The 25,772-nt window shown below is 39.6% G+C and overlaps 1 protein-coding gene across 1 annotated transcript in view; it reads right to left on the bottom strand.

Moving 5' to 3' along the window:
- The window catches only part of LOC105921916 (cadherin-24), a 119,558-nt gene that overhangs the window by 19,143 nt on the left and 74,643 nt on the right, over window positions 1-25,772 (bottom strand). Inside the window, exons 5-8 of the mRNA XM_036138016.1 lie at window positions 16,264-16,520; window positions 13,713-13,849; window positions 9,959-10,080; window positions 1,721-1,838 (exon numbers count right to left, since the gene is read on the bottom strand). Coding sequence (XP_035993909.1) covers window positions 1,721-1,838; window positions 9,959-10,080; window positions 13,713-13,849; window positions 16,264-16,520 — 634 coding nt within the window. The remainder of the gene's footprint in view (window positions 1-1,720; window positions 1,839-9,958; window positions 10,081-13,712; window positions 13,850-16,263; window positions 16,521-25,772) is intronic.

Raw genomic sequence — 25,772 nt, 5'->3', positions numbered from 1 at the left:
TTGGTTTGTCCTCTTTAGCATGTTTTACTGCATTAATGTGGCGTGGCACAGAGACGATTAGCCTGTGGTTATGCTAAGGTGCAACGGAAACCAAGGCTGCTTTGATAGCTGCCTTCAGGTCATCTGCCTTGTCTGGTCTGTTATCTCTCATCTTCCTCTGGAAAACACTCTAGGTTCTGTGATGGGTTCAGGTCAAGCTGGTTTGCTGGCCAATCAGACACAGTAACCCTATACCTTTGGCTATAAGGCGGTACTACAGTATGTAAAACCCAGTGGACCAACACCAGCAAATTATATGGCTCCTCAAAGCATTGCTGAGTGTGCAAACTTTACACTGGACTTCAAGCAACGTAGATTTTGTTTCTCTCCACAGTTCCTCCAGACTTTGGAACATGGGTTTCCAAATGCAATGCAAGCTTTACTTTCATCTAAAAATTTGGACTTTGGACCACTGAGTAAAAGTACAGCCTTTGTTTCTCCTTGGCCCAGGTAAGACACTTCTAATGCTGTCTCTGGTTCAGGAGTGGCTTCACTGGAACAATGGGACATTTTTTAGCCCATGTGGAAGATTTGCTTGTGGGTAGTGGCTCTTAATGCTCTGACTCCAGCCTAAGTCCAGTCCTTGTGAAGCTCCCCCAAATTGTTGGGATGGATTTTTCTCGCCAATCCTCTCGAGGCTGTGATTATCCCTGTTGCTGGTGCACCTTGTCCTACCACACGTTTTTCTTCCACTTCACCATCTATGAATATCCTTGGATGCATCACTGTGTAAAAACAGCTTCTTTAGTAATGATGTTTTGTGGCTTACGCTCCTTGTGAAGGATGTCGATGACTGTCTCCTGGACCCATGTCAACTCAGCAGTCTGCCCTGTGATTTTGTAGGCCGTGATATAGCCGTTGCATTACGTTTATGCGTTTAAAATTGTGCTTTTATTTGTGTCTGAGACATTAAATCTCTGGGGTTTATTGCTTGTAAGCTATTATCAAAATTACAGGAACTAATGGCTTGAAATGTTTCACTCTGTGTGTAATGATTTTGTGCAATATGTACTGTATATGCAGTCCAAGGCTGCAAGTAATGTTCAGAGCTTTACAGATAGAAAACATTTTGACAAATCTGTCTGTGTGATTTGATTGAATTGACTTCGTAAAGTGCCTTGGAATGACGTGTGTTGTGACTTGGTGCTATATAAATAAAGTGATTTGATTTGATTTGATTTACAGTAGAGAAACTAACCAGCAGCTACACTAAAGGGTGGCTCAACACAGAACAGAAAGAGACCAAGAAAAAATGATAGAATAAAACCCTAATAGCTACATTTTATTCTGATTAACTGAATTAAATTACATAGTTTGGACTTTTTAAAGGGACATTTGAGAACATAGTAATTGATTGTAATAGGGAAATAAGAAGACAAAAGCAAAAAGAAAGAAGGAAAATAACGCAGAACAAAGGGACTACCAAAGTTGGTCGAGGGATTGATGAAGAGTCAGAGATAGAAAATGAGAACAGGGAGTTAGAGAGAAATGGAATTAGAGGTGAAAGTCCAATATAGGAGAATACGTGAATAAACAGTGATGGGATAGAGAATACTTGGAATAAAAAACATTTGGGATTTAGGGTCTTACAAAGTGCAGAAAAGCTGTCAGCTGCTTGAAAAAAGCAGAAACAGAAAGAAACAAGGAGAGGGCACCTGGGAGGTAAGAATTGAATACCTACCACCACTGTCTCTGACGCTGAAGTTGAGGGCAACGCCGGATTCTGGAGGGATGCTGAAATACACGGTGCTGTCGTTGCCTCCCTCATCTCTATCAATCGCCCGCAGCACCTGCACCACCTGAAACAAAGCGATAGAGAGCGGAAAAGACGGGGTGAGTGATGGGTATTAGCAAACGTGCGTGTGTTTGGTGTGAAGAGAGGATGTATGGAGAGAGAGGATGTATGGAGAGAGGAGAAGCAGAAAAAAAACGAAAAGCAAGGGAAAAACGCTTCAGAGAGGGTGCTTTTAGCAATGAACTATAAGCTGATGTCGGCAGGAATCATAACAAGCCAATTAGTACAAAGACACAGGCGCGCAGTGTCTGATACGCAGAACAAATAACTGCATCTGATGTGAATCAGCTTTCACAAATACAGTGAAGTGCGGCTTTCAATTTAGTAAGAGCATCTTCACTGGAAATGGTAACAAAATTAATCTAAAAGAAATCTCCCACGGCCCACGCGTGACGGGTAATTTATTTTTAATGAAAAACTCCGCTTGTCATTACGCAATATGTTTTGTTTTGTTTTTTTTTCCAAGAAAGCTTTCGAGTGCTAGTTACAAGTGCGGGAATGCAGGGATGAATGGAGCCGCATGTTCTCCGAGTTAGTCAGCATCTCCGGGCCTGTGTTCGGTCCCACTATGTTATCGGCTTCTGGTGTGAATATTCAAAGGCGTTTTGTCTAATGACTTGTCAAGCCGAGACGTGTACACGCAACTTTAACAGAGTGAAAGACATCATAATCTTCTTGAATTGTCTCCCACTCACTCAAATAACAATATACGCAGACACAAACACGAGCATCGCACATAAATCAGCGCCGTTGCTACAGAATCACAGATTTAGTGGCAAAACAACAAAGACTCAAGCAGTGCAATGAAAACAGCAGCCAAAACAACAGATGGGCCAAGACACCAAATTATAGCAATGGAGCCAGCATGGAATACGGAAGATGGAGGGGAGAACATAAAAAACAGCGAGAGCAAAAGGTTGGCTTCCACGGAGAGACTGAGGAGGGGAGACAAGACTCCTATAATTGAGATTGGATCAAGTAAGGAAACTATGATGCAGAAATAGACAAGAAGACAAATAAAGCATGAAGAACAGTGTAAAGGAGGGAGACAGTCTGGGAGAAGGCTAAGGTTTAATTACACCGGGGAAAGCTGCTGCATTTGGAAACAGGCCAAAGAAGACTCACCTTCCTCCACATACAAATTTGTATCACCAAACTTTGTACACTTTCATTTTTTCCCCCCAGATGGAACCAGATTTTTACATCAACTGTACAAAAAGACCCATGACCTTTCCTTTCTATCTGCCTGAAATAAAAATAGTTCTGATTTGGGTATAGAGAGGGAAAGCTTTCCGTTGCTTTTGAAATTGATATACTGTACGTCATATATTTGCTCTGTGTTTGGTAGGATTGGCTTTTAAGTTGTGTAACTTGGGCCAAACATTTTGGTTTTCATTCTGCAAGTTTCTCACAATACAGTGGGTTGCTGGCATATTTGCCCATTTTTTTTCCTTCAGTAACTGGGTTCGATCTGTAAGCCGTCCTTCTCACAAACATCTTTTCATCTCTGCCCACAATTATGAATGGGATTAAGTTCAATGATGTATGATGGCTACTGCAAAAAATGGGCTATCTTGTCATTAAGCCACTGTGTAACTAATTTGGCAGTATGATATGATTATTTTCCATTTGGAAGACCCATTCATGCCCAAGGAATTCACGCCTTGGACAGAAATTACCTTCTTGCTTAAAGGCATACTATGCAACATTTTTCAGTTAATTAATGTGTTCCATACCGTTTTGGATGATTAAATGAGTCATTTCAGGTTGAACAAAGGTTTTCTCGGCCGCCCTGGTGGTCTGTGGGGGAAATACCGCACTTGCAATTGCAAGAGCTCACGGCCCGCACCCACAGGCTCAGAAGTCTCGTGCAACACCGCGAGAGTCGGTCTTGCTTTACGGCGAGAACTCCATGTGTTTTTGCCCTGCCATTCACTATATGCACGCACGAAAGCAACAAAGAACCACGTGTTAACGTCAAATAAACATGCAAGCATATCGAGTTTTTTATTGTTATTATTATTATTATTATTTTATGTATTTATTTTTTTGAATGTAGGCGAGGCGGTAGCGTGAGTTTGGCGAGGCAGGAAACCCTGATGTTCATACTTTCACTGTGTTAGTCATTGTTTTACTGCCATTTTTTTTTACTTTTCGTTGCGTTCGCCTGTCTGCTAAACTCAAAACAACCGCGCCTGGCTTGACGGAGAAACCAGAACAGCTGAGCATCTTTATGACAATGCACTTTTACTTTCGCCCTCTGGGGGGAGCCTCGCTGGAAAATCAACCCGGTTGCATAGTATACCTTTAATGTCTTGAGAAGTAGCTTCAATAGTTACACAAAATGTTGCGATCTTCCCTCACGATTCCACCTGTTTTGTAACGTACTTCAGCCTCTTCTGCAACATTATTGCGACAGCACCTTACACACTTCAGATGTGATTTTTCAGGTTTGCAAGCTTCACTTTCATCCCTGCAAATGTAATGATAGCCATCAATGCAGCATGTATGCGTGGCTGAACACCTCTACTTTAGTTTCAACAGACCAAGGCACATGTCTCCAAATATTAGGATGTTTGTCCATGTGTGGATCTACAAAATGTAATCTGGTTTTGACCTTGATTTTGGAGTACTGGTCTTTGAGCCCAGGTCAGTACAGGACTTGTTTCAAGGTGTATTTGTACCCAGATCTAACGGCGAAATAGCTGCAACTCTTAAAAACAGAACCAGTCTCCTTACTGAAAATAGTGGCTTGACATTCCCATGGGGTTTACGCTATCATTTATTGGCTGGCTTCCATGATTTGTCCATGATGTCCCACAGGCCTGCCTGTCTATTTAACTTACAGTTTGTGAATTATAATGAACTGACAAACTAATGACATCACTAGGGCTTTCACAAATTGTTTGGAGGCTGATTCATCTCAGTGTTTGTGAACTTGTGATTTGAAAAAAAATATATATATATATAAAACCTACTAAATTATCTCATCATGTTATCATCATTATTTATCAGACAGTAAAAAGAACAGTCATGCATATTTTTAAGCAACTAGGTGGTTTGAACTATGTTGATATATAATTGACTTGACACAAACAGCTTCAGTCTTTAACAAACAGAGATGCTTGCAAACATTTTCAGCAGGTGCAAGACCAGTTTGTTGAAGAGCAAGGCTAATGCTAGCCTGACGTTCAATGCACAAAAGCAGTGAACGTCAGGCTGGGTAAGCTCATTCTATCAACCCTAACGACCATTCAACCTCATTCATATATCAGTACACAATGCCCTTCTGTTGCCTTTCATTTTACCATTCAACCACAACTTCTTGTTGCTTAGACGGTAGGCAATGCCATCATTTTCAGCTCAATATGCAACTGTTATTAGTTGCAGTTTGAAATAGTATTTGAGCCCAGTGCACAGAACAGGACATGTAGAACGGACAGGTAGGAAGTCTCACCAGCCTATGCATTCTCTCTTTAGGTGTGATAATCACTGTTAAGTTTGGAAAAACATTTAGATTGTCAGGAAAACCCTGGATTTATTGGGCAGACACAACGACATACATTGTTGTCAAAATTTGACTAATATAGTTTGGGGGAAGGTTGTAGTTTAGAAACACTGGGAACAACTGCTGCATTTTGATACCCAGCTAAGCAGAATCCATTTTCCCTCGACATTCAGTTTTGTATCAGCAAACCCTATAGGCTTCCATCCTTGCGTATATACGAGTATAGTACTCTTCCATATTAGATAGAAAGCTGTGTTGACATACTTCATGTTTTCCTTTAGGAGTAGTTAAAACATTCTAAACAACATTGAGACGCTTTTATCTCTTTCCCTTCCCTTGACTAAATAATGTGTTTACGGATTGCATGTTTCTGCAGTGGTTTCATAACTTGTTCTAAATGCAAATGCAGCATAATATTTGGAAAATTGTTCCTGTTTTATTCATGGTATGTTTCAACTAATTCTTTTAAGGGACTTCTGTATTTCATTTATGCGGCTTCTTGCCAGGGCTCACACACCATGAGGCAAATACTAAGGCTTTTTATTTCTTTTTTTGAAGTTTTGGTGTTAAAAAGATGCCGCCTGCATTTACTGACCTCAAAGGAAACGGAAATCTCCAAGCCCATGCTATATATTTTAAACACAGAAGTCGAATAGGATAATGAAAACATATAATTAAACAATTACAGTTTCATGACGCTAAAAAGGCAATTTGTTTTAAAAAATTATTAAAATGATTATCAAAAGGGGAACACTCGCAACAGCTGTTGCCCTCAGCAGGTTTTTAATAATCAAGTTCAAGTTGTTATTGCAGCATGATAGACTTTAATCACTTAATAGTCACTCATGTGTTGTCCATTGTGTTTAAACAGCAGGACTTTAAACAGCCTTTCACGCTTGATAAAATAACTCGGCTCAATTTTTCTCTGGCAGTTTAACAGATAACCAAGTTTTTACCTGAATTAGAAAACCTTCAAATGATCACTGATCTTTAAAGATTACTTACAACGGAACGGCACAATGATTTGTAACCAATCCGATTTGTGATTTTTCTGGCTCTATAAATCAACCTTTGGATCAAAATGGCTTTGATTTAAACACAGCTTTCATACTTTAATGTGTTCACAAAAACAATATGACATGACGATGTGCAATGAGTTATTCTATGATCTCAACCTGTTGACTACATTTCCTGATCATTGCTAGATTTCAAAGGACCAATCATGTGGTTGTAAGCATTGGGTCAGAAAAATGAAGTGGAAGTTAAATTAATATTTGGACACATTAATTGTTAATCCTCCCTTCAAAGGTTTCCCAACCTGTGATCCAAAAGTTACCAAAATATGGACATGCATCGCTAAAGGCTTTAAGTACAATAATTGCTAAAATGCAGTAACCCAAGTAAAGTGTCAACAATGCTTTGACTGTGCTGAAACCTAACATTGGCTGGTTACTGGTATTAAGATATAGCAAGGTTTAAAAAAAATGCATGATCTTAAAGCCACCACCATCATATGACTTGCTGACCCTGCAGTTGTTTCAGATATTTCTCCGACTTCATAAAATATAAAATAAAATAACGACGCTCTCTCAAACTCACTACTGCACACTGCCAGTCAGCTGGCTTAAGATTTTCTTCTCTCCACTACAGGCATCTGTAATCAATAATAAATTAGTTGACTGCAGGTTGTTATCCTTGTCCCTGTCACTGTATAAATAGCAGAAAGGCAAAGATGTACAGTATAGCATTATGAACATCAGGCACATGTCCATAAAAAGTACTATATATTTTATATTTTTGCTTTTGTCTGGTTATTAAAATTAAAATAGATAAAATATAGAGTGCAGATAATGTTTAATCGAACTGCAATTATCAGTTTGCTATAAAATGGTGCAAAGGAGAAATACTTGTTGCTTTTATGTTTTAAATATTTTAAAGCTGTGATATCATAAAACCAGTATTTTTTCAAAAAGTTGTCATGTTGTGGCAACCTCAGAAATTACTTGAATTTTAGCAATGAATAAAATTTAAGTCTGGCAAAGAATATAAAATTCTATTTTTATCAACCAAGCTGTCATATGTGGCAAAGAAACAGTGAACACGGTGCCTTCTTCCAGCACCACATTCCCTGACAGCAAATCTGTTTTTCTCCTACATGTTTATTACAAAGGTTTTCCACGGAGTACAGAGTCCATCTGCTGCTGCTGCCCCAAAGTCAATAATGCACCTACAGAGCCATGTATGAAGCCATTAACACCTACAGTACAGCTGGAGATATTCCGCCATTATGAAGGAATAAAAATTTCTTTCAGATCTTAAATTGCAATCTTTAGCGCAGCTGGCAACTTTAAAAAGTAGTAGAGCAGAGAACTGAGCAATAAAACATTTTTAGGGAACAAAGGTTTGTAAAGTTGTCCCCCAGGTGGAAACACAGTACAACCTGTGACATTTTGAAATATGTTTGGTATGTAGTGGAAAATGAGTTGTCAACAGGAACCCTTTTTTTTTACCTTGTTAAAAAAGCAGGTTTAACATTACCATTGCTTTTTTTTCTAATGTTGGTGTAAAAGCTTTCCATCTTGGATTAAGTCCATAAAAGTGTTGGTCCATTATTCCTGGTCTTTTATTTAGCTATAAAACCCCTGGCAATCTCTTTTTCCCCCACTGTAAACATATTGCAGGCATCAGGAGGGGTCACTGGATGTTAAGTTTCACTTTATGCTGATGATGTCTTTTTATTTCTTCACCGTCTTTGCTGTCATTACTTACCCCAGGCTAAAACAGTGTGCAGGAGGCGCTTATCCTCTTCAGGGCCTTTCGAGGCCGGTCGAATCACTAAAGCGGCCAAAAACAATCAAAACGGGGAGGAGCCGAGTAGGGTGGGCAAAAATGGGTGGGCTAGTGGAACTGTGCCTTTATTTCCACTTTCCTCCTGGGATCATTTCAGATTTGATGTAGAGCGAGTAATGTTCATTTTAAAGATCTGGGTTTACAAAACAAACCATTATACAAGTAGCATCCCCTTCTCAAATTTCACTCTTTTGGAAACCTGCTGTTCAGATAACGTCCCTCAAACCCTTCAGATGCCCCAGCCACCAACCTAGTTGATGAGTTTTTTTCACCTTACAATCATCAAGCAAAGGTTTAATCTCCATTAATTATGATATCTAATGTGGAAAAAAATGAAGCCCTCGTATTAAAGATTCATTCTCCATGGAATGACATACACCTGCCTTGTTTTTACACCCTGAATAGGATCACTGACCTATAACTGACCATTAACCCTTTATCTGCTGTCTGTGGTGGTACAGTGTGAGCAAGATAAAGGTTTTACTAAAGCATCAAGTTCTGGTATTTGGTTCTCTGGCTGTGCTTCAGCATTAAGATCATCATGTCTTGCTTTGGCCTCGAAAATATTAAATATTCTATGGTTACCTGCTTTCAGCTCAGGATCACAGTGACATATTGTACTGGCCAGAGGAAAGGCCATTACTTTCCTACATGTATTGTGTGAAAAGGTATAAAGAGGGCTGACATCTTTTTTTCTGTGGACCACTCCTCTCAAGTAAGTGTGATGCCCTTTTTTAAATTTATTTGTTTTTTGCTAAGAAAAAATCCCCAAATAAAAATATTTCAGTTAAAAAAAGAGCCTAACAGGGGACGTGAAATCCTCTGCAAAGGATTCACTGATCACTGTATATCTGCCGGCATCTTTTTCTCAACTTTGAGTCGTCCTCGACACCCCGAAGCAGAATAAGATCATCACAGAATGAGGCCGCCATGGATACACTCAACTGTCAGGATGGTATTAATTAGAAGAAGTCCACTGCCCAGTTTCCTTCATTCAGACATATATTGGGGAATTGTGATCAAAAAGGATCTTTGCTATGTCAGAGCAGAGAAAATGTGTTTTTTTGTGGAGATGCAGAAGGCAGTCTCATGCCGTTTTTAGAGGAATGCTTCTGGGAAGCCACTCGACCCAAAAGCCTTGATTGGGGGCTTTTCCCTTTGATGGTTGGACTCTGATTTCATCCACACAAAGAAACTGTTGATCTAAGTCACACTGATATGTTAGTCTGACCCCAACACTTTTTACATACGCTTTGCAGACTTCTGCGCTGTTGTACTTGACATTTTTGCTTTCTTGGTGGGATCTTTTCTTGGTGATCTACTGGCAGGACTGTAAGCCTAAATGCTTTGATGTCTTTAAACATTTAGTCATTAATGACACCTTATACAGAAATGTTGGTTTTCTAAACTACATACAATATTATTTTACCAGATGATGTAATCATTTAGATTCCCAGCCAAAAGGCAGCAATTGGTAAAAAAAAAATAAAAAAAATATTAAAAATACAACACTGTTAGGCAAAATAATGCCTAATACATACTCTATTGGCAGAATAAATCAAAAATGTGGACTTTGTTTTGTGATGATAAACCGTAATTGAAAAAAATACCAACAGGATGTGGTTTGGGAGGTATTTGCAAATGGACTTTTAAGATTAACATAAAAAAAATTTGAACAAATTTAGATATATTTTTATATGCAACAGTTAATAAGGAATTACAGTTTTAGAAGAAATGTTGTAAAGGTGATTTAAGCCCACACTGACCTGTCCAGCATTGGAAGAGTCACACAAGGCCGTTGTGTATTGTCTGTCGAGCTCCGGTGCGTTATCATTCAGGTCTAATGTCTCGATTGCAACCAGAACTCTGGACACCTGGCTGGGATTGTCTGGAAAAGGCAAGAAGCAAAAATGGTCGTTCAGAAATGAGAAAAAATATATTTATAATCAGGAAGACTTAATGGTAAAGCACAGTTGATCTAATTTTGTGCATGACCAGATTTTTTCTTTAGATTTCTATGTTTTTCTTTTTCTTCTGCTCATCTTTCTGAAAAACGTTAAACAAAGAAAAGACAAACTAAAAGCAAAAAAACTGACATCTTAAAATAGAAATATTTGAATCTAGACTTTTTTTTAAGTAGCACATAACTACTTCTTGAAAAAAAAAAAAAACTTGCCCTTCAGAGAGTCTTTTCAAGGCTTCTAAAATACATTGATCTGCATTTGGAGAAATATATAGACAGAAGCTAATAGAAAGAAAAAAATCACATACATGGATGCAGGTTTGTGCTTCATTAATTCCAAGCAATTGTCCTCGGAGGAACAATCAAGCATTTTAGTCTTTGTCCAAAAAGCCTCAACAATTCTCAGATCCCATTAGCTAGCGCTCATTTGGCTAAAGGAGATGTGGTGAATGCCGGTCTCATTTGGCTGATATCACAGCTCCCAGGATCCCAGCTGGATGCTTCTATAGCAGTCAGATTTCTTTGCATCAAAGTGTTCAAGTCAGAGCCAAAGCTTTTTGAAGCGTCAGGTGTGCATGTGTGTCTTTTAAGAAAGGGAGACATCGGGCAGAGAAAGAATGTAGAGAGCAGTCGACGTGCATGCAGTCACACAGGGGTGCAGTTGAAATGGATTGGCTTTGGCTTTTTCCACTCTACAATCACTTGGCTATACTTATACTCGGCCATAAAGTTTTCATGGCAGAGTGTTAAATACATAAAAGTCTGAGTCTCCTCAGTATTCAACCATTTTACTGCTATAAAAAAAAAAAAAATCCAAGCTCAGTGGCACTCGTCATTTATCTGGGCGGCCAAGCCGACAAAACAGCCCACCGAGCTTTCTATAAACTGAGATGCGCACGTTTACGTACACCTCCCACACCGCATTCCACGACGCGGAGAAGTAACAATGCGTCACGGATGGCAGCGACTGGTCCCCAACGCTGAGAAGCTGAAAATGAGCTCTTGCTGTAATGCCACCGGGTGAGCAGGCCTGCCTGTGGCCATGGCAGAGCTCCCACTGTGTTTGTGTCAACACAACCAACAACAGTCTGTTTATTAGATAGAGCTCATTATTCAAGACAGGAGCTCGCTGTGCAGCCGCCTCAGCCGTACCGGTGCGCTCTCCTGCCACAAGCAGCCCTGAGTAGATTTTAAGCAAAGATTAACTTTGTCCAGGACAGGACTTGGCAGGAAAACAACTTTCCTTCGTCGCACGCGGTGGGTGGTGTTATTTAACAATCCGCTCGCTTGTACGGAAATAAACAAATGGATTGCGTTGTTGGGGGCCTTAATGAATTGTAACCAGCCAAAAACTGCTACTTGGAGCTGAGCCAGGATTCACCACCAAGCTGGTGTTAATTCTAATAATACAGAAGAACAAAGCAGAAAATAGATCATTTGTCATTGTCTGATAATATAAAAAAAACCTATACAGTATGGGTGAGTCTGAGCTGGAACCCTGGCATCAGCAAGGATGATTGTCAGCGCTATAGACACACTGAGTGACTAATAAGATGATTCATCTTACTGTTTTTGTGATCTGCCACGCTGTTGGCAGACGAGAAAAAGTTTGGATCTGATAAGGATAAAAACGATGTTTGGCTTAGGAGAAGAGCTGTCTTTAACGTCCAAATGAGGTGCTATTATCTCACTTCATTGCTCCCATATTCGCTGCGGAGAGTCATCCTTTTTTTTTTTTTTTTTTTTGGCAGTTATATTTCACAGAGATAATCTAAAAAGCCAACAAGGTGAGGGGAGCTAAAACAGAAACGTCGCGTATCTGAATTAGGCACCGCAGCTTTCCTCGGGCAGTTAATGGCGAACTTGATGCAGTGTTTCTGTCCGACTTTCACGGTGATTCGAAACATCTAACAGACACGCACTCCCTTGAAATCACCCACTGTAAATGTAAAACAGCGTCTACCCCCTTTGGTCTATTTTTTCGCTGGGTAATAAGCTGCTGGTTCAGAGGAACATCGAGCCGTCTTTTTTTTTTACTTCAATGCTATAGTTTTTATGCTTTTTCCTCTGTAAACTTTTCTGCATTTTGTTTGATATGTTGCAAATTCAGTACGTTTTACTACAGCTAATTGTGAGAGGCGGCATGTTACAGAACATTAGTGAACAAATAGCATAACGAAGACCAAACGAACACATCAGACCGAACAGGGATGTGAAGCAGCTTAAAGCAGGTTTATAATAAAAAAAAAACAATATCGTAAGCGTTAAATGTCTCTTAAAAATAAAAAGAACGTGTTACAACTGCAAACCTACCAAGACTAAACTGACAGGTCAGGAAAGGACAGCATTAATTAGAGAGGTAGCCAAAAATAACCCTGGGGGAGATGCAGAGATTTGCAGCTCAGGTGGAAGAATATGTGGACTGGATTACTACTAGTTATAAAGCCAATTCAAGCCTCAAGAGTGCCAAAGTTGCTGAGATGCACGCAAAATGCTTGGCGCAGCAGAAAACACATCCGACTGAACAGAACATCCCACCTGTGAGACAAGGCGGTGGCACCATTATACCGTGGAAATGTGATTTTCTAATGGGGTCAGAGAAGACGGTCAGGGTTGACGGAACATGAAGCAGTCGGCCAGAGCCACTGACTCGGGGTGGGGAAGCACAATGCACGGCACACTTCTTAGGTTAATTTGTAAAGAATGTATAAAACAGTGCATCGTTTTCCCTCCATTTGAGGTTTGTGATTACGACATGACGGAATGTGAAGAAAAGTTTTCTAAGACACTGCAGCTTTCTTTTTAGTTTAACTTGTCGTTCTTTATGCTTTTTCCATCTACAACCCATACAGGATGTACGGTCTTGCGGTATATTAATGCACTGTTAGGCTTTTAGGGGATTTGCGTATTGGCACCAGGCAGTACAACACATCACTTGACAGGGTTTTTTTTTTTTTACTGGCGGTTATTACTCTAAAACATCTATTTACAAAATTACCTTTTATGCGCGACTTGTAAGCTCCACAACGTCAACTTGAGATGTTCCTCTTAGCTGAAATATAACCCGGGAAGTGATGGCCTTTTGCTATAACTTGCTTCGACGCTGCAGGTGTTCATCATTCCCCTTTTGCAATTACAATGTCGCAGGATAGCTACGCTTGTCTTTAATTTGCTGCTTTAAGTTGCTGTGAGTTAGTTCGTAATCCTGTGGGAAGGGATTTGTTGTAGCATTTGGCGACCAACACAGTATAGATCAATTGATTTTCAGGCATGCTGTAACAAATCGTTCTTGCGGGCCAAACAGCACCCCCCCCACCCACCCCCCTTATGGGTTGATGACTTGACAGTTAAGCCGCTTAGTGAGATGCATCACACAGCGGATACTGAGCTTTTCTGACATTGTACGACATAGTGTTTACTCTGTTAAACCTGTTACTCATCAGAGGGTGGAGGTGTCAGGGTAAAAGCAAAAACAGCGGGTTTCATTGAAAGCTGCTGTAACAGAAGAAATAACACAATGAAAAAAAAAACCTCTAATAAATGATGGGACCTCTGACCTCTTTGGGTGGCGATGATGGTGATGTTGTGCCAGTGCTCCCTCTCCCGGTCCAGCTCCATAGCCGTGGTGATGAGGCCGGTTTCTGAGCTGATGCGAAACAAGGCCTCCGGATCTGACTGTGGGTCGATGGAGAATCTGAAGCAGAGTGAGGGGAAAACATACTTTTTAGTTGACAGAAGGAAGGTGAGGGAAATGATGAGAGGCTGGGGGGGGGGAAGAAAAAGTGCCGCGGCAGAGGAAGGAAGTAAGCGGAGATGGCAGCGGGGTGCGGAGTGAAAGAAGCAGACGGGGCAAGTGTGTGAAAGAGTGATAAGCGGGGCGGCATTCAAATGGCCAAAGAATTAATATGAAGAGATTATCATAGTAGATAGAAGCTCTTTTGAAGTGAAAAGGATTATCAAAATATCTCCGGCAATATACCAGCTATCATTCTTCCCCACATCCTCACTCCTAGTGCTTTTGCATTTAATTGGGACATGGCTTTTTGGAGTTGATTCACTTTTTTTTTTTTTTTTTTTTACCTCCTTGAACTTCTTAAGTCAGGATTTGCCACAAATTTAAGTTAAGGAAGAGAACCTTTTTGCATATTTTAGCTGATTTGTGTGTTGAAAGTGCACCTGGCCTCTGGGATTAACTGTCTGCTTTCTGGATGATATTGACTGAACTATCAATATTGTTACCTTTAAGAACCCTCCTTTTTTTCTTCCTCATGGAAAGTACCCTGTGCATCTGTGTTTAGCCATGTCTAATTGATGGACTGAGCCATTGATTTTACTACTGTTTACTGACACTGTGTGGTACTGATTATATTTAACTATGTTCCTTTCGTTTGTTCTGTAGAAAGTCATCTCAACCCCTAGCTGGCTGCAACAGACGGTGATTTATACTGAGCATGGTTGTACTGGAGGCCTCTTCCTGTTAAAAGGAAATGGATCTTCTCCACTGTCGCCACCTTCTTCCTCAGTAAAAGAGATCAGTACATGACTGAAACAAGATCTAACCAGGTTGCCTTTCAGAGATAGACAACCTTTCAGCAATTTACATTTTATGATCAACTGAATATGCCAAGTCATTCCTTTGCAAGTAAGCCTCAAGTCCAAAGTAATGACATGAAAGTCCCAAATTGAGTCCAAAGTTAAGACATGCAAGTCCTAAAGTGTTAAACATTGCATTTGACCAAATATTGCATTTGATCACGGAGTACTAATAAACAATTTAAAAATTTCATATATCACAGAAATCTCATCATCTTATAGATGAATTAAAAAGTGTAATTTTATTGTTTAATTCATATATAAAGTTCATCAGCAGTGTTAGATCTGGGGATTATGAAAAGTTATAAACTCATCTGGAATTAAAGAAGCAAATTTTAATAAAAAAAATAAAAATACAACAGCAACTGTGAAAAAAGTTATTTCATTTAAACAGGCAATTTGAATCTCACAAATATGCATGAGAAAATATTTTTTATGCAAAATATCATTTGCCCCAAACTTCCAAAAATGAGGTCATTAAACTTCAATTATAACATTGCTAAAAACATTATGAATCTTAAACAATAAAGACAAAGATCCTATTCTGTGTGTGTGACCTACTGGTTTGAAATGAAGCGTTGGTGGGATATTAACAAAGATAAATTTCCCCAGCATCGCCATAAAGAATTCGTCCCAAAGCTCCAGCTTAACCTTAACGTTATTGTGCAGATTTATGTTGCTTAGTAACCTATGCATGGTTTGGTTGATACCACACACAGCTTTCTCCTCCATTTTTCTTAATCTTAAACTTTGCCTGCACCTTTTTGTTAGCACTGGAAAGTAGCACTTTTCTATCTCCGTAGGCTTCTCTGCTTCCATCACAGGATGAGGAAGAAAATCAGGTAAACAGCATGGCAGATGCAGAGATGAAGTTTAGGAGAAGAAGGGGAAGGAGTAGGAAACACTGGCAAATGGCCAGCAGCGTGCAGCTGGATGATGCAGAACGGTATCATATTTGCGCACCAGTTACGGCATTCCTGTAATACACTGTCTGCTTGTTATCAAAATACCAAGTCTGTTCAAGTCAAACTGTTCATGTTGAAGTGAAGTAATGAGTCACTGGTGTGAAAGTCAAAGTTAAGTGTCAAGTCTTTGGTAAATTTGATGAGTTGAGTCTAAGTTAAATTTAAATTTGTCCCCGAAGTCTGACAAGATTCTAGTCACATGAGTTGAGGCCAAACCTTTAGTTTCTCTAGAATTGGACATGAGTTTGTCTTGTATAGTGTCTTCGGATGGTCTTTCTATGTATTAGAGCTGAAAACTGAAACAAAGTGTAAACATTTAGCTGATTTGTTTTGTCTGTTCTATTTTAGCAAAAGATTTAACCATCAGTTTTGATCTAGAGAAAAAAAAACAGTGGCTAGTTTTGTTTCTAAAAGCCAAAGTAAACTCCATATAAAAATGCAGACCAGTATTATCCATTTAAATAGATTTTTTAGCTTAAGCTAACCAAGCTGTTAAAATAGCAGATGTTATATAAAACTTTAAGTTTATATAACTGACCTTATGCCTTACCTGATATTATTAGTAAGACCAGTATCCGGGTCTACGGCGCTGACCCGGCCCACGGTACAGGATGGCGGGCAGTTCTCGGACACATCCATGTGGTATCTGGATCGGGAGAAGCGTGGAGGCTCATCAGCGTCCAGCACGGCTACTCGGATTGAAGCTCTGTCTTTGAAGGGTCCTCGACGCAGAAAACGAGGGTCCACTATGGGGTTGAGAACTTCCACGGAGAAGGAGTACGAACTCCGGCTCTCATAGTCTACAGGCTGGGGAGAGGAGAAAGCAAGTTTGTAGCAATGCAGGAATGGTAGAAATGCGGCACAATTAAAGGTTTAAACATTTGCATCCGTTAAATGGCACTTTTTACCAGTGAGAAGGGATGCAAATGCCAATGTTTTAAACATCAGATCCAACCTTCTCTTTGTTGTGTTATTTGAACTTATTCTCAGACCAAATTCTCTGCGGATGACTGCTAAATTACATATCAAAAGCTGTGGGACGGCACATAATGAATGATTTCAGCACATCAGAGAGAGAGAGAAATAGAGAGAGAGAGAGAGAGAGAGAGAGAGAGAGAGAGAGAGAGAGAGAGAGAGAGAGAGTGGTCAAAACCAAAACCGGCCCAGAACAATTTGGAGGAAATAATATCACGGTTACCTTCCATGTTGTGATATTTAGATTTCTAAAGAGATTTCTTTGAAGGTTGTTGTGGGCGGATGGCTGCTCAGATGGTGGGTTTTGTGTGAAGTGGGAAAATGCATTCATGAGGCAGTGATGTTACAGCATCACCAATGAGATTCCTGACACTCACACAGTTAAAAGGCGCCTTCAGAACTCAGTCACTGATGTGACTACATGTTTGCGTGTTGCTCCGACTTGATGTTTGGATATTTTGTGACATGCTGAGACTAGAGGATGTATAGCTGAAGAAAATTCTGCCAAGAAGCTGGATATAGCGGCAGCCGTGAGATTAGCAGTACCATCTACACGCAGCGAAGGTAAAATGTAGTACGCGCTGTTCTGAGTAACCAATCAGATTTTGTTTTGCTCCTTTTCTTTTTTTAGCTCTAGTATTGTTTTTTTTTTCACACTGCTATCAAAAACTCTGGAATGCATCTCAAAAGTGGAGCATTTTTTTAAAAAAACTGGTAGGTGTGGTCTCCTTGTACCCATTTACTCTCGCAGTCCTGAATAAAATCACGTGTAACCAAGTGCCTTCAGATGTCACCCTAATGGGCAAATTGACCTGTGTTTGATTTTATCTGAGTCCAGGCAAACCCTCTCTCCAAAGTTTAAAGAAGGGTTAACTTAATCAACAATATCTCCAACTTTGGACATCTTGCAAAGCACTGTTCAATCCACTATCTCAAAATCTACAATACAGGTGGAGGACCGTCAACAGGAAATCTGTTAGTCATGCACTCCACAAATTTAGCAAGTGGCCAGAAGAGTCCCATCACTGAAAGAAGGTCTTAGGAAGTCCAGTTTGCACTTTCCCATCAGCCATGTAGAGGACACAGTGAAGATGTGGAAGAAGCCGCTCTGATCAGATGACACTAAAATATAATCATTTTAGATATCCCAGGGATAGTAAAGTTGGTCAAATGGATGAAGCTAAATGAAGTGCAACCACGACAGAAGAGATCTGAGAGGTTGCAACAGATTTGAAAACGAGGTGGAGGCTTACCTTCCCACAGGACAAGAACTCTAAACATACAGTCAGAAGTACTGACTGTATGTTTAGTACTGTACTGGCCTAAATTAACCACTGTAGTATCCAGTATTGATCCATCCAGTATGGCCAATGTATTTCCCAACACAAAGTCAAAGATGTGACTACATGTTTGGGTGTCACTTTGAGTTAGTGTCTGGGTATTTTTGACTTACCTGTGAGTATTTGCAGAACTGTGCAGCCACCCATGAACTTTTGTCCTTTTGAACTTTTAGCATTGTTTGCTCCTACAGTACTGGTAAAAAAAAAGTCTGAAATATGTTGGTACATTTTATTTTATTTTTTTAAAAAGTTGCAAAAGTGTCTGGTAGGACTTGTTTCAGAGCTTGTGAAAGGAGAGAGTTAAGCTGCACTTTTAGCAGAGCCGGGAAGCGTCTGCCGGCGCTGTACATGTGTTACGTCGGCAGATTATTTCCATAAACATTAGAGCTTCCCATAATGAAAGCGAAAACATTCTCCTATTTTTCACAAAAAAAAAAAAAAATCCACTTCCCTAGTTTAGAAGAACATCTCCATCTCCATGGAGACTCCACTATCACCATGGAGACTTGTACCTGGATATAAGGAGCATTAAAAATTCCCTTGTATACTTGCATCTATGCAGGTCTGAGAGATTTCATTTGGGATAGAGGCTCGAGCAGAGAAGTTATGAAGCCCGTTATTTCTGAGGTCTCCGCATGATTGTGAGCCGCTCTCCTGCCAGCACGGCGGCTCTGAAGCGAAAAGATAGCCTCTGATCTGGTTTTGTCGAGATGATTGTTAGCGAGGGGACAGGCACGCACGAGTAATCACACACATCTATTGTCTCCCGCTGACATGCACCTGCTGCTGATTAAATATCAGAAACGCAACATGTTTGAGTCGGGCTCAGAATATCTGTTTGAGGTATGAGTGGGTGTGTGCGCTTTTTAGCCCGAGTACAAGTGGTTCTTTGAGCCTGTATGTCCTCGCATCATCTATAAAGGCAAGTCTTTTTTTTTTTTCCTCTTTTTTTTTTCCAAAAAAAAATGAATAAAGGCAAGTCTTTAAAGTATGCATGCATGTGATTCGACTTGGTTGGATTGGTTCAGAAAAATTGCACGTTGGACGAAGCACAAACAGAACCTCTGGTATAATTTCTGCCGTCGGGAAAAGAAAAAAAAAATCATTTGCGTGATCCCATCAGAAGAATGAGTATTGATATTCTCTCCTTCTGTTCCGTCTTTTTTTCCCCCCCATCTGAGCTGTAAAGAAATGTAAACTGCAATGGAGGAAATCTGCAGTTTTAGACAGAAATCGGGATTGATTAAAAATTATGCGGGGAAAAAAGGGCAAGTTGAAAGACATTGGAATGCAGGCAATTTGCAGAGCTTCTCCGAGGCAAACCCCCCCCCCCCCCCCCCCCAACAAATAAACAAACAAAAAGAGCTGCCAGGGAAGACAGAGAGACGGGAGATCATGATGGAGTGCATGTGTAGAAGGAGGGTAGATGGAGGGAAAATGTGCTCTAACGGGGCCCACATTACTGGGAGAACGAGACAATCTGTCTGAGGAGGAGAGGTGTCACTTACACTGGGAGCGCACACTCATCAACCCCCTCCCTCCATCCAGCGCCGTCTCTCCGCGGCCCCTCCGTCACCACCTCACACACTCCATCACCTATTCCCCGATCAACCCACTCTAATCTTTTTCTTTTCCCTCTCCCTGCAGACTGTGTGTGTGTTGTGACCGCGACACACACATTCTCCTCTCTCGTGAGGCCTAACAGGAATTTGTTATCGTGCAGGTGCTGCAACGGGTTATTCTGTTTCGCTGGGAATTTATGGGTTTATCCACTGCAGGCTCATGTGGAGTTTACATCCATCCAACAACACGTCTGAGTCAATATCCCAAAAAGCTACACTCTATTGAAACAGTACACTCTCTGATAAGTCTTTCACTAAACCTAGACACATCACCCTGTATCTAACACTGACCCGAAACTTAAATCCTTAAAATATATTTGGTTCTCAAGTTTATTATACCTTGCAAAACTATTCATATTCCTTGAACTTTTTCCTTCTTTTTAAACCACGTTAGTATTACGAACCCCAACTTCAGTAAATTCATATATTAGAAATATATTAGAATAGGATAATCTTTTATGGCACTTTATATGATAGACAAACACAAAATACTACATTATTGTAAACTGGAAGGAAAACGTTACCTGGTGTCAACTGTTTTTTTTTTTTTTTTTTTTTACATATTTACGTATTAAAATTGTGGTGGCGTGTATGCAGTCCACTTTAATCCGATACCCTTCAATAAAAATCCAGTGCAACTAACCACCGTCTGAAGGCGCCTATTAGTAAAGACAATTATTATTGCCACATTGCCAGACAGAACATATTTAAAAGAAAAAAAAAGTAAAGACAATCCATCCAGCTGTTCTGTGAAGGCTGCAGAGGTTTCCTGGAGAACATTAGTGAACAAGCAGCTTAAAAAAATAGAGAACATGACAGGGAGAGGTTTAAAGCAGGGTTAAGTAGTAAAACAGCTGAAGCTTTAGACATCTTGTGAAGCACTATTTATTCTTTCATTCAAAAATTGAAGAGCATAGAACAGGCGTAAGTCTACCATGACATATGCTGTTCACCTAAACTAAAAGGGTAGCCAAGGATGGCATTAGTCCAAAAAGCAGCCAAGACGCCCATGCTAACTCTGGAGGAGCTGCAGAGATCTACCGCTCAGGTGGGAAAATATGTTTAAGGGGTAACTATTAGTTATGCATTTCACAAATATGGCTTTTTGGATTAAGTGACAAGAGGCAAGCTATTGTTTAGAGGAAGAGTTTAGTGCCATTTGCAGGAGACAGATACTGTAACATGTGCAAGGAGGTACACAGTCACATGAAACCAAAATTAAACTATTTTACCAAGATGTATATTACCATGTGGAAGAAAACACTGCACATCACCCTAAACATGGTATCCTAACTGTAAGACACAGAGGTGGTCACATCATGCCGTGGCGAAGTTTGTCTCCATCGGTTCCAGAAGACTAACAGAGAGTCAGAGTGAACGGGGAGGATTGATTAAATACAGGTCAACTCTGAGAAAACCTGTTAGAGGTAGCAAAAGACCTGAGACTGGTGCAGGGGTTCACAACCATGAACATACAACCTTAGCCCCTATAGAGGGGTTTAGATGCTCAGATCAAACTACACACAACTGATCTTTAACTATTAATTAGGGGGACATCTGAAGGCAGGCAGTTTTACTGGATTTCATTTAGGGCCATCATTGAAAAGTCTGCCGAATACGAGATGATTAACCTTTAAGATTTTACTTTGTTAAAAACAACTAACAACATGTATCATTTTTCTCCCACTTCACAATTATGCACTACATAGTGTTCGCCTATTAGATAAAATCTCAGTAAAATACCTTGATGTCGTAACGAGTCAAAATGTGGCAACGTTTCAGGAGCACGAAATCCCTTGCAAGACACTGTAATAGAAGTCCCAATAAGCTAGAGTCTCTTCAGGTATAACATCACATATCTTACAACCTGAAAATGGCAGCAGTAACGCAGACTTCATTAGCCCTCAGATCCTCGCCTTTACTCCATGCTGAGGCAGTAATTTAGAGCAATATTAACTTCTGAATATTAATTCAACACAGATGTGGTAGGGGTTGTGCAGAATAAGAAAGCAGGGAGGCATCTGTTTATTCAAGAAAGTAAAAAGCTTCGACAGAAATTCATTTTCCACAGGAGGAACCTTTGGAAAAATAAATAAAAGCAGATTTTTGACATTTATTATCAGTTGTCTTCCCAACGATCTATGCACAATCCATATATATATATCCACAAGCATTCTTTATCAGCTAACAACCCTAGAGAGAAAACAGCAGGGAATGTTAAAATTGGTAAACACGACATTCTAACTATGCTATTCTTGCCTGATACAAGCAGCAGGGGAGAGAGTAAGACTGCTCCTCAAGCTGCCGTGGTAGAGCTAGTTAGCGAGTAAAGGAGGAGAGAGAGCAGGGATGAATCAAGATTGAAGCATCTTTTCTTCATTATTGTATATGTATTACTTTTTTGCAGATAAAAATACGTTGCTGATGGCATTTCTGCTTGATGATTTGCTATTTGCGTGTCTCAAAAAAAGAGTGTCCACAAGTCAGATTTGGGTCAAGTATTAATCGTAATCACCAAATAGACATTGTCTGGGTTCTAGTTCCTCACTGGAAAACCAGTGACAGTTCCAACAGCACTAAGCAGTATAAGCTAATACTTCTTAATATTTCATGCATTCAGATAATTTTACTAAGATACAATCAGTCAACAGTGCGAATAAACAGTTTATCGCTGCAACTAGCACTAGTTACTGTAAATACGGCAGCCATATTGAATTTTGAAGTCCATGTTTTTGAGGAATGTTTATTGTACACCTCACCAAAATAAAGAAATAATAAACGAGTAACAGCCCACTAGATTATTTTACAGTACGAGGCTACTTAGAGAGGGGATTTGTATATATATATATATATATATACATATATATATATATATATATATACATATATATATATATATATATATATATATATATATATATATATATATATATATATATATATATATATATATATATATATGTATATTCTATCTTCTTCAACAACAAGCTAGAATAAGATAATAACTCTCGGGTTTAGTCAAAAATACTGTTGTGTTACGTAGTTCATTATTATGAACTTCTTTTGCTTCAGTGAGACAAAATGTTTGCTGAAATGGCGGCTCTGCAGGAATAGCAAACTCAAGAATAGTATCCTAATAATGTGGTTGGATTTTGCATAACTTAGCAGCAGAGGGGACCTGAGGCGTAAACCAATTAAGCCACTGCCAGTTTACATAGTATGCTACTTAAGACTGAGTCTGGATTTAATACCACTAATGCAAATATGTCTGCTGCTTGCGTCGGAGCTTCCATGCAGTGCTGTAGCTGTTTATAAAGAGATCTCGAACAGTGATGGCCATCTTTTGCGGGCTGCTCTCAAACACAACTTTAAAATCGACTTATTTGTCTTGCCTTCAGCTCGTCTGGCTTTTGCCTTTTAAAAGCTTAACCCCACACCTCGGTGGATGGACCTCTGAAACAGTTGAAGATCGTGAACACTGACCAGAACAGCTTCCAGACTGCACTTCTATCACGGAGCAGCTCTCTCGCACAGATTGACAAAAACATGCTGGGAAAATGAGCTAAAGTATGTTTTTAAATTCATTTGTGAACTTATTCACTATTTATTATCCGTTTATATGTATTTATTGGTGTTATTGGACTGAAATACAAGTTAAAATGCATCTGTTTGTTATTGTTGGCAGGTTTGACTATTTCAGAAACTGCTGATCCTTTACAATTTCCACACACAAACATCTGTGGAATATACTGCAGAGTCTGAAAAAGAGGAAATATCCAGCGAGGGGTAATTGTGAGGCTGAGAATGTTTTGTAAAGCCTTGATGTCAGAGGAGAATGAGCTGGTTTAGAGGTAACAGAAAGAAATCAGAAGCGCAAATAAGCACTTGCAACACCTGAAGTATGCAGAATACCATCCGCGACGGCACAACACTGAACCTTGCAGCAGATGGTCTAAAGCAGCAGGGATTCATACTTGTTGTCACTCCTGTGAGCTAAGAACAGGGAACTAAGGCTATAATTCACACAAGTTAAAAAAAATTAACAACCTACTTGAAAAAGTTGCCTGCTCTTATGAGTTTCAATTTTAGCTGGGTGATTCAGGTGGCCGGGGCCCACATTCATTTAGGTTAAACAACATTAAAGCAAGAATCCTGCCACACAAGGCGGGATAGAGTCTCATCACACATCGGGTGTCAAAGGACAAGCTGATTTATTAAAACATCAAAATGAGTTCATGCTACTTCAATTGCCTCTACAGCCCCCAGATCTTAATCCAACAGAGCACATTTGGGATTTTTGGGGAACAGGAGATGTGCTGCAACTGTGTGATGCTTACAAGTCAATAAGGACCAAAACCTCAGAGGATCGTCTCAGATACCTTGTTGAGTCTATGTCAAAAATAATTAAGCCAGTTCTGAAGGCAAATAGGGGCTCAATTCAGTTCTAGCTGGGTTCATCTAACAAGTAAATAAGATTTGTAAGAGAAAAAAAATATTTACTGCTGCTTTTGATTTGCAAACAGAAAGAAGTTTCAATAAACTTTCTGCTGTGTATAACTGCAAGAAAAAATAACGCTGGATGTGAAAGTAACTTGACTTTAATTTTAACTTAAAGCAGTACCATGTAAGTTTCTGATCAACGTATTAGCTTGATTTAAAACATATTAAATGTTTTTTTAGGGTCTATACATAGCACTTGCTGCGTATCGACCCTCCGTGCAGGCTTTCCTTCTCAAAAACTCTCCTGTGTAACTTGTGAGGGTTAGATCCGTTGCTGAGGGGATCATTTGAACTCAGACTGCCGTAACAACAAAACAGAAGAGATTTGACACTTAACTGATCAGACATATATTTGGTTCTCTCTTGTAGGATTTAATATGGAGGGGTCAATGTGGCTTTGTCTTTGTCTTTACCATGACTTCTCAATCTGCTGGTCCAAACGGGTCTGCTATCAGATCTTAAAACACAGATCAGACATGGCACTGTCTAATTTTGTCACAGTGCTGGGTTTCCAGTGCACTGAGCTATATAATACATTGGAGTGCTGATTTTGTCGAAAAACTGAAGTCACTGGCCGCCATCTTGCTACTCCCTACTCTCACAGAATCCCACAGGATTTGGTTGCAACAACAAGCAGCTTTCTGGCTGTGTGAAAACGTTTCACAGGTAATTCTACAGTCAGTGGATGTACTAACACTATCAACTACTAGGAAATTAGGTGCTGAAATATTTTACATGTTATTCATATTAAATATATATATATGTATATATAAGTATGTGTATATGTATATATGTAGATATATGTATACATATATATGTTTTTGTATATTGTTATTTATATATTTATAAATGATATATATATATATATATATATATATATATATATATATATATATATATATATATATATATATATGTATATTTAAATAGATAAAATGCAAAATATTTCAGCACATGACTTTCTCAGTACTTGATAGTTTTAAAACATAGCATAAAAGTATATGGCATTTGACATTTTAAAAGTTTTAAGCCCCCCCTGAAAAGGAGAAAATCCTCGTTATTCGATGCTGTAGCGCACATATTCCCTAGTTACTGGGAGAAAATAGGGAGTACCAATATGGCGGCTGGTGGCTTCACAGCGACTCGTTCTAACAGCCGGCGATTAGCACTCCAGTGTATAATATAGCTCAGTGTTCCAGTGGCCTTCAGAGGCACTAAGCCTGGAAGTTAAGCTCTAGCGCCCCTAGTGGCTAAAAGTTACATGCTGCTGCTTCAAAAAATAATTTCAGGGGAGCAGTGGTAGAGCAGTGGTGGTGCAGGAGTGGTGCGGGCAACCAATGTACAGAGGCCTCAGTCCTCGACACAGCTATGCCGGGTTCCGCTCCCAGCCTGTGGACATTTGCGGCCTGTCTTCCCTCCCTCTCAACCTCACTTTCTGTTAGTTAACCTTCACATAAAGATCAATGGTGCAACAACAAAAAACCCTTTTAGGTTTTTTTCACTCTGTTTAGCCTCTTAAAGCTCAGGAGAGAGCTGAAGAACATTTTAGCATGTAAAAAGTTATATAAAAATCTCTACGGATGAAATGTATACTGTTGTCCATTCAGTTATTTTTTTAATAC

This window comes from Fundulus heteroclitus, chromosome 6, assembly GCF_011125445.2.
Source record: "Fundulus heteroclitus isolate FHET01 chromosome 6, MU-UCD_Fhet_4.1, whole genome shotgun sequence".
In the NCBI taxonomy this organism is placed as follows: Eukaryota; Metazoa; Chordata; class Actinopteri; order Cyprinodontiformes; family Fundulidae; genus Fundulus; species Fundulus heteroclitus.
Note: the sequence above shows the minus strand (reverse complement) of the source record. Positions and strands in the feature narration are given on the sequence as shown.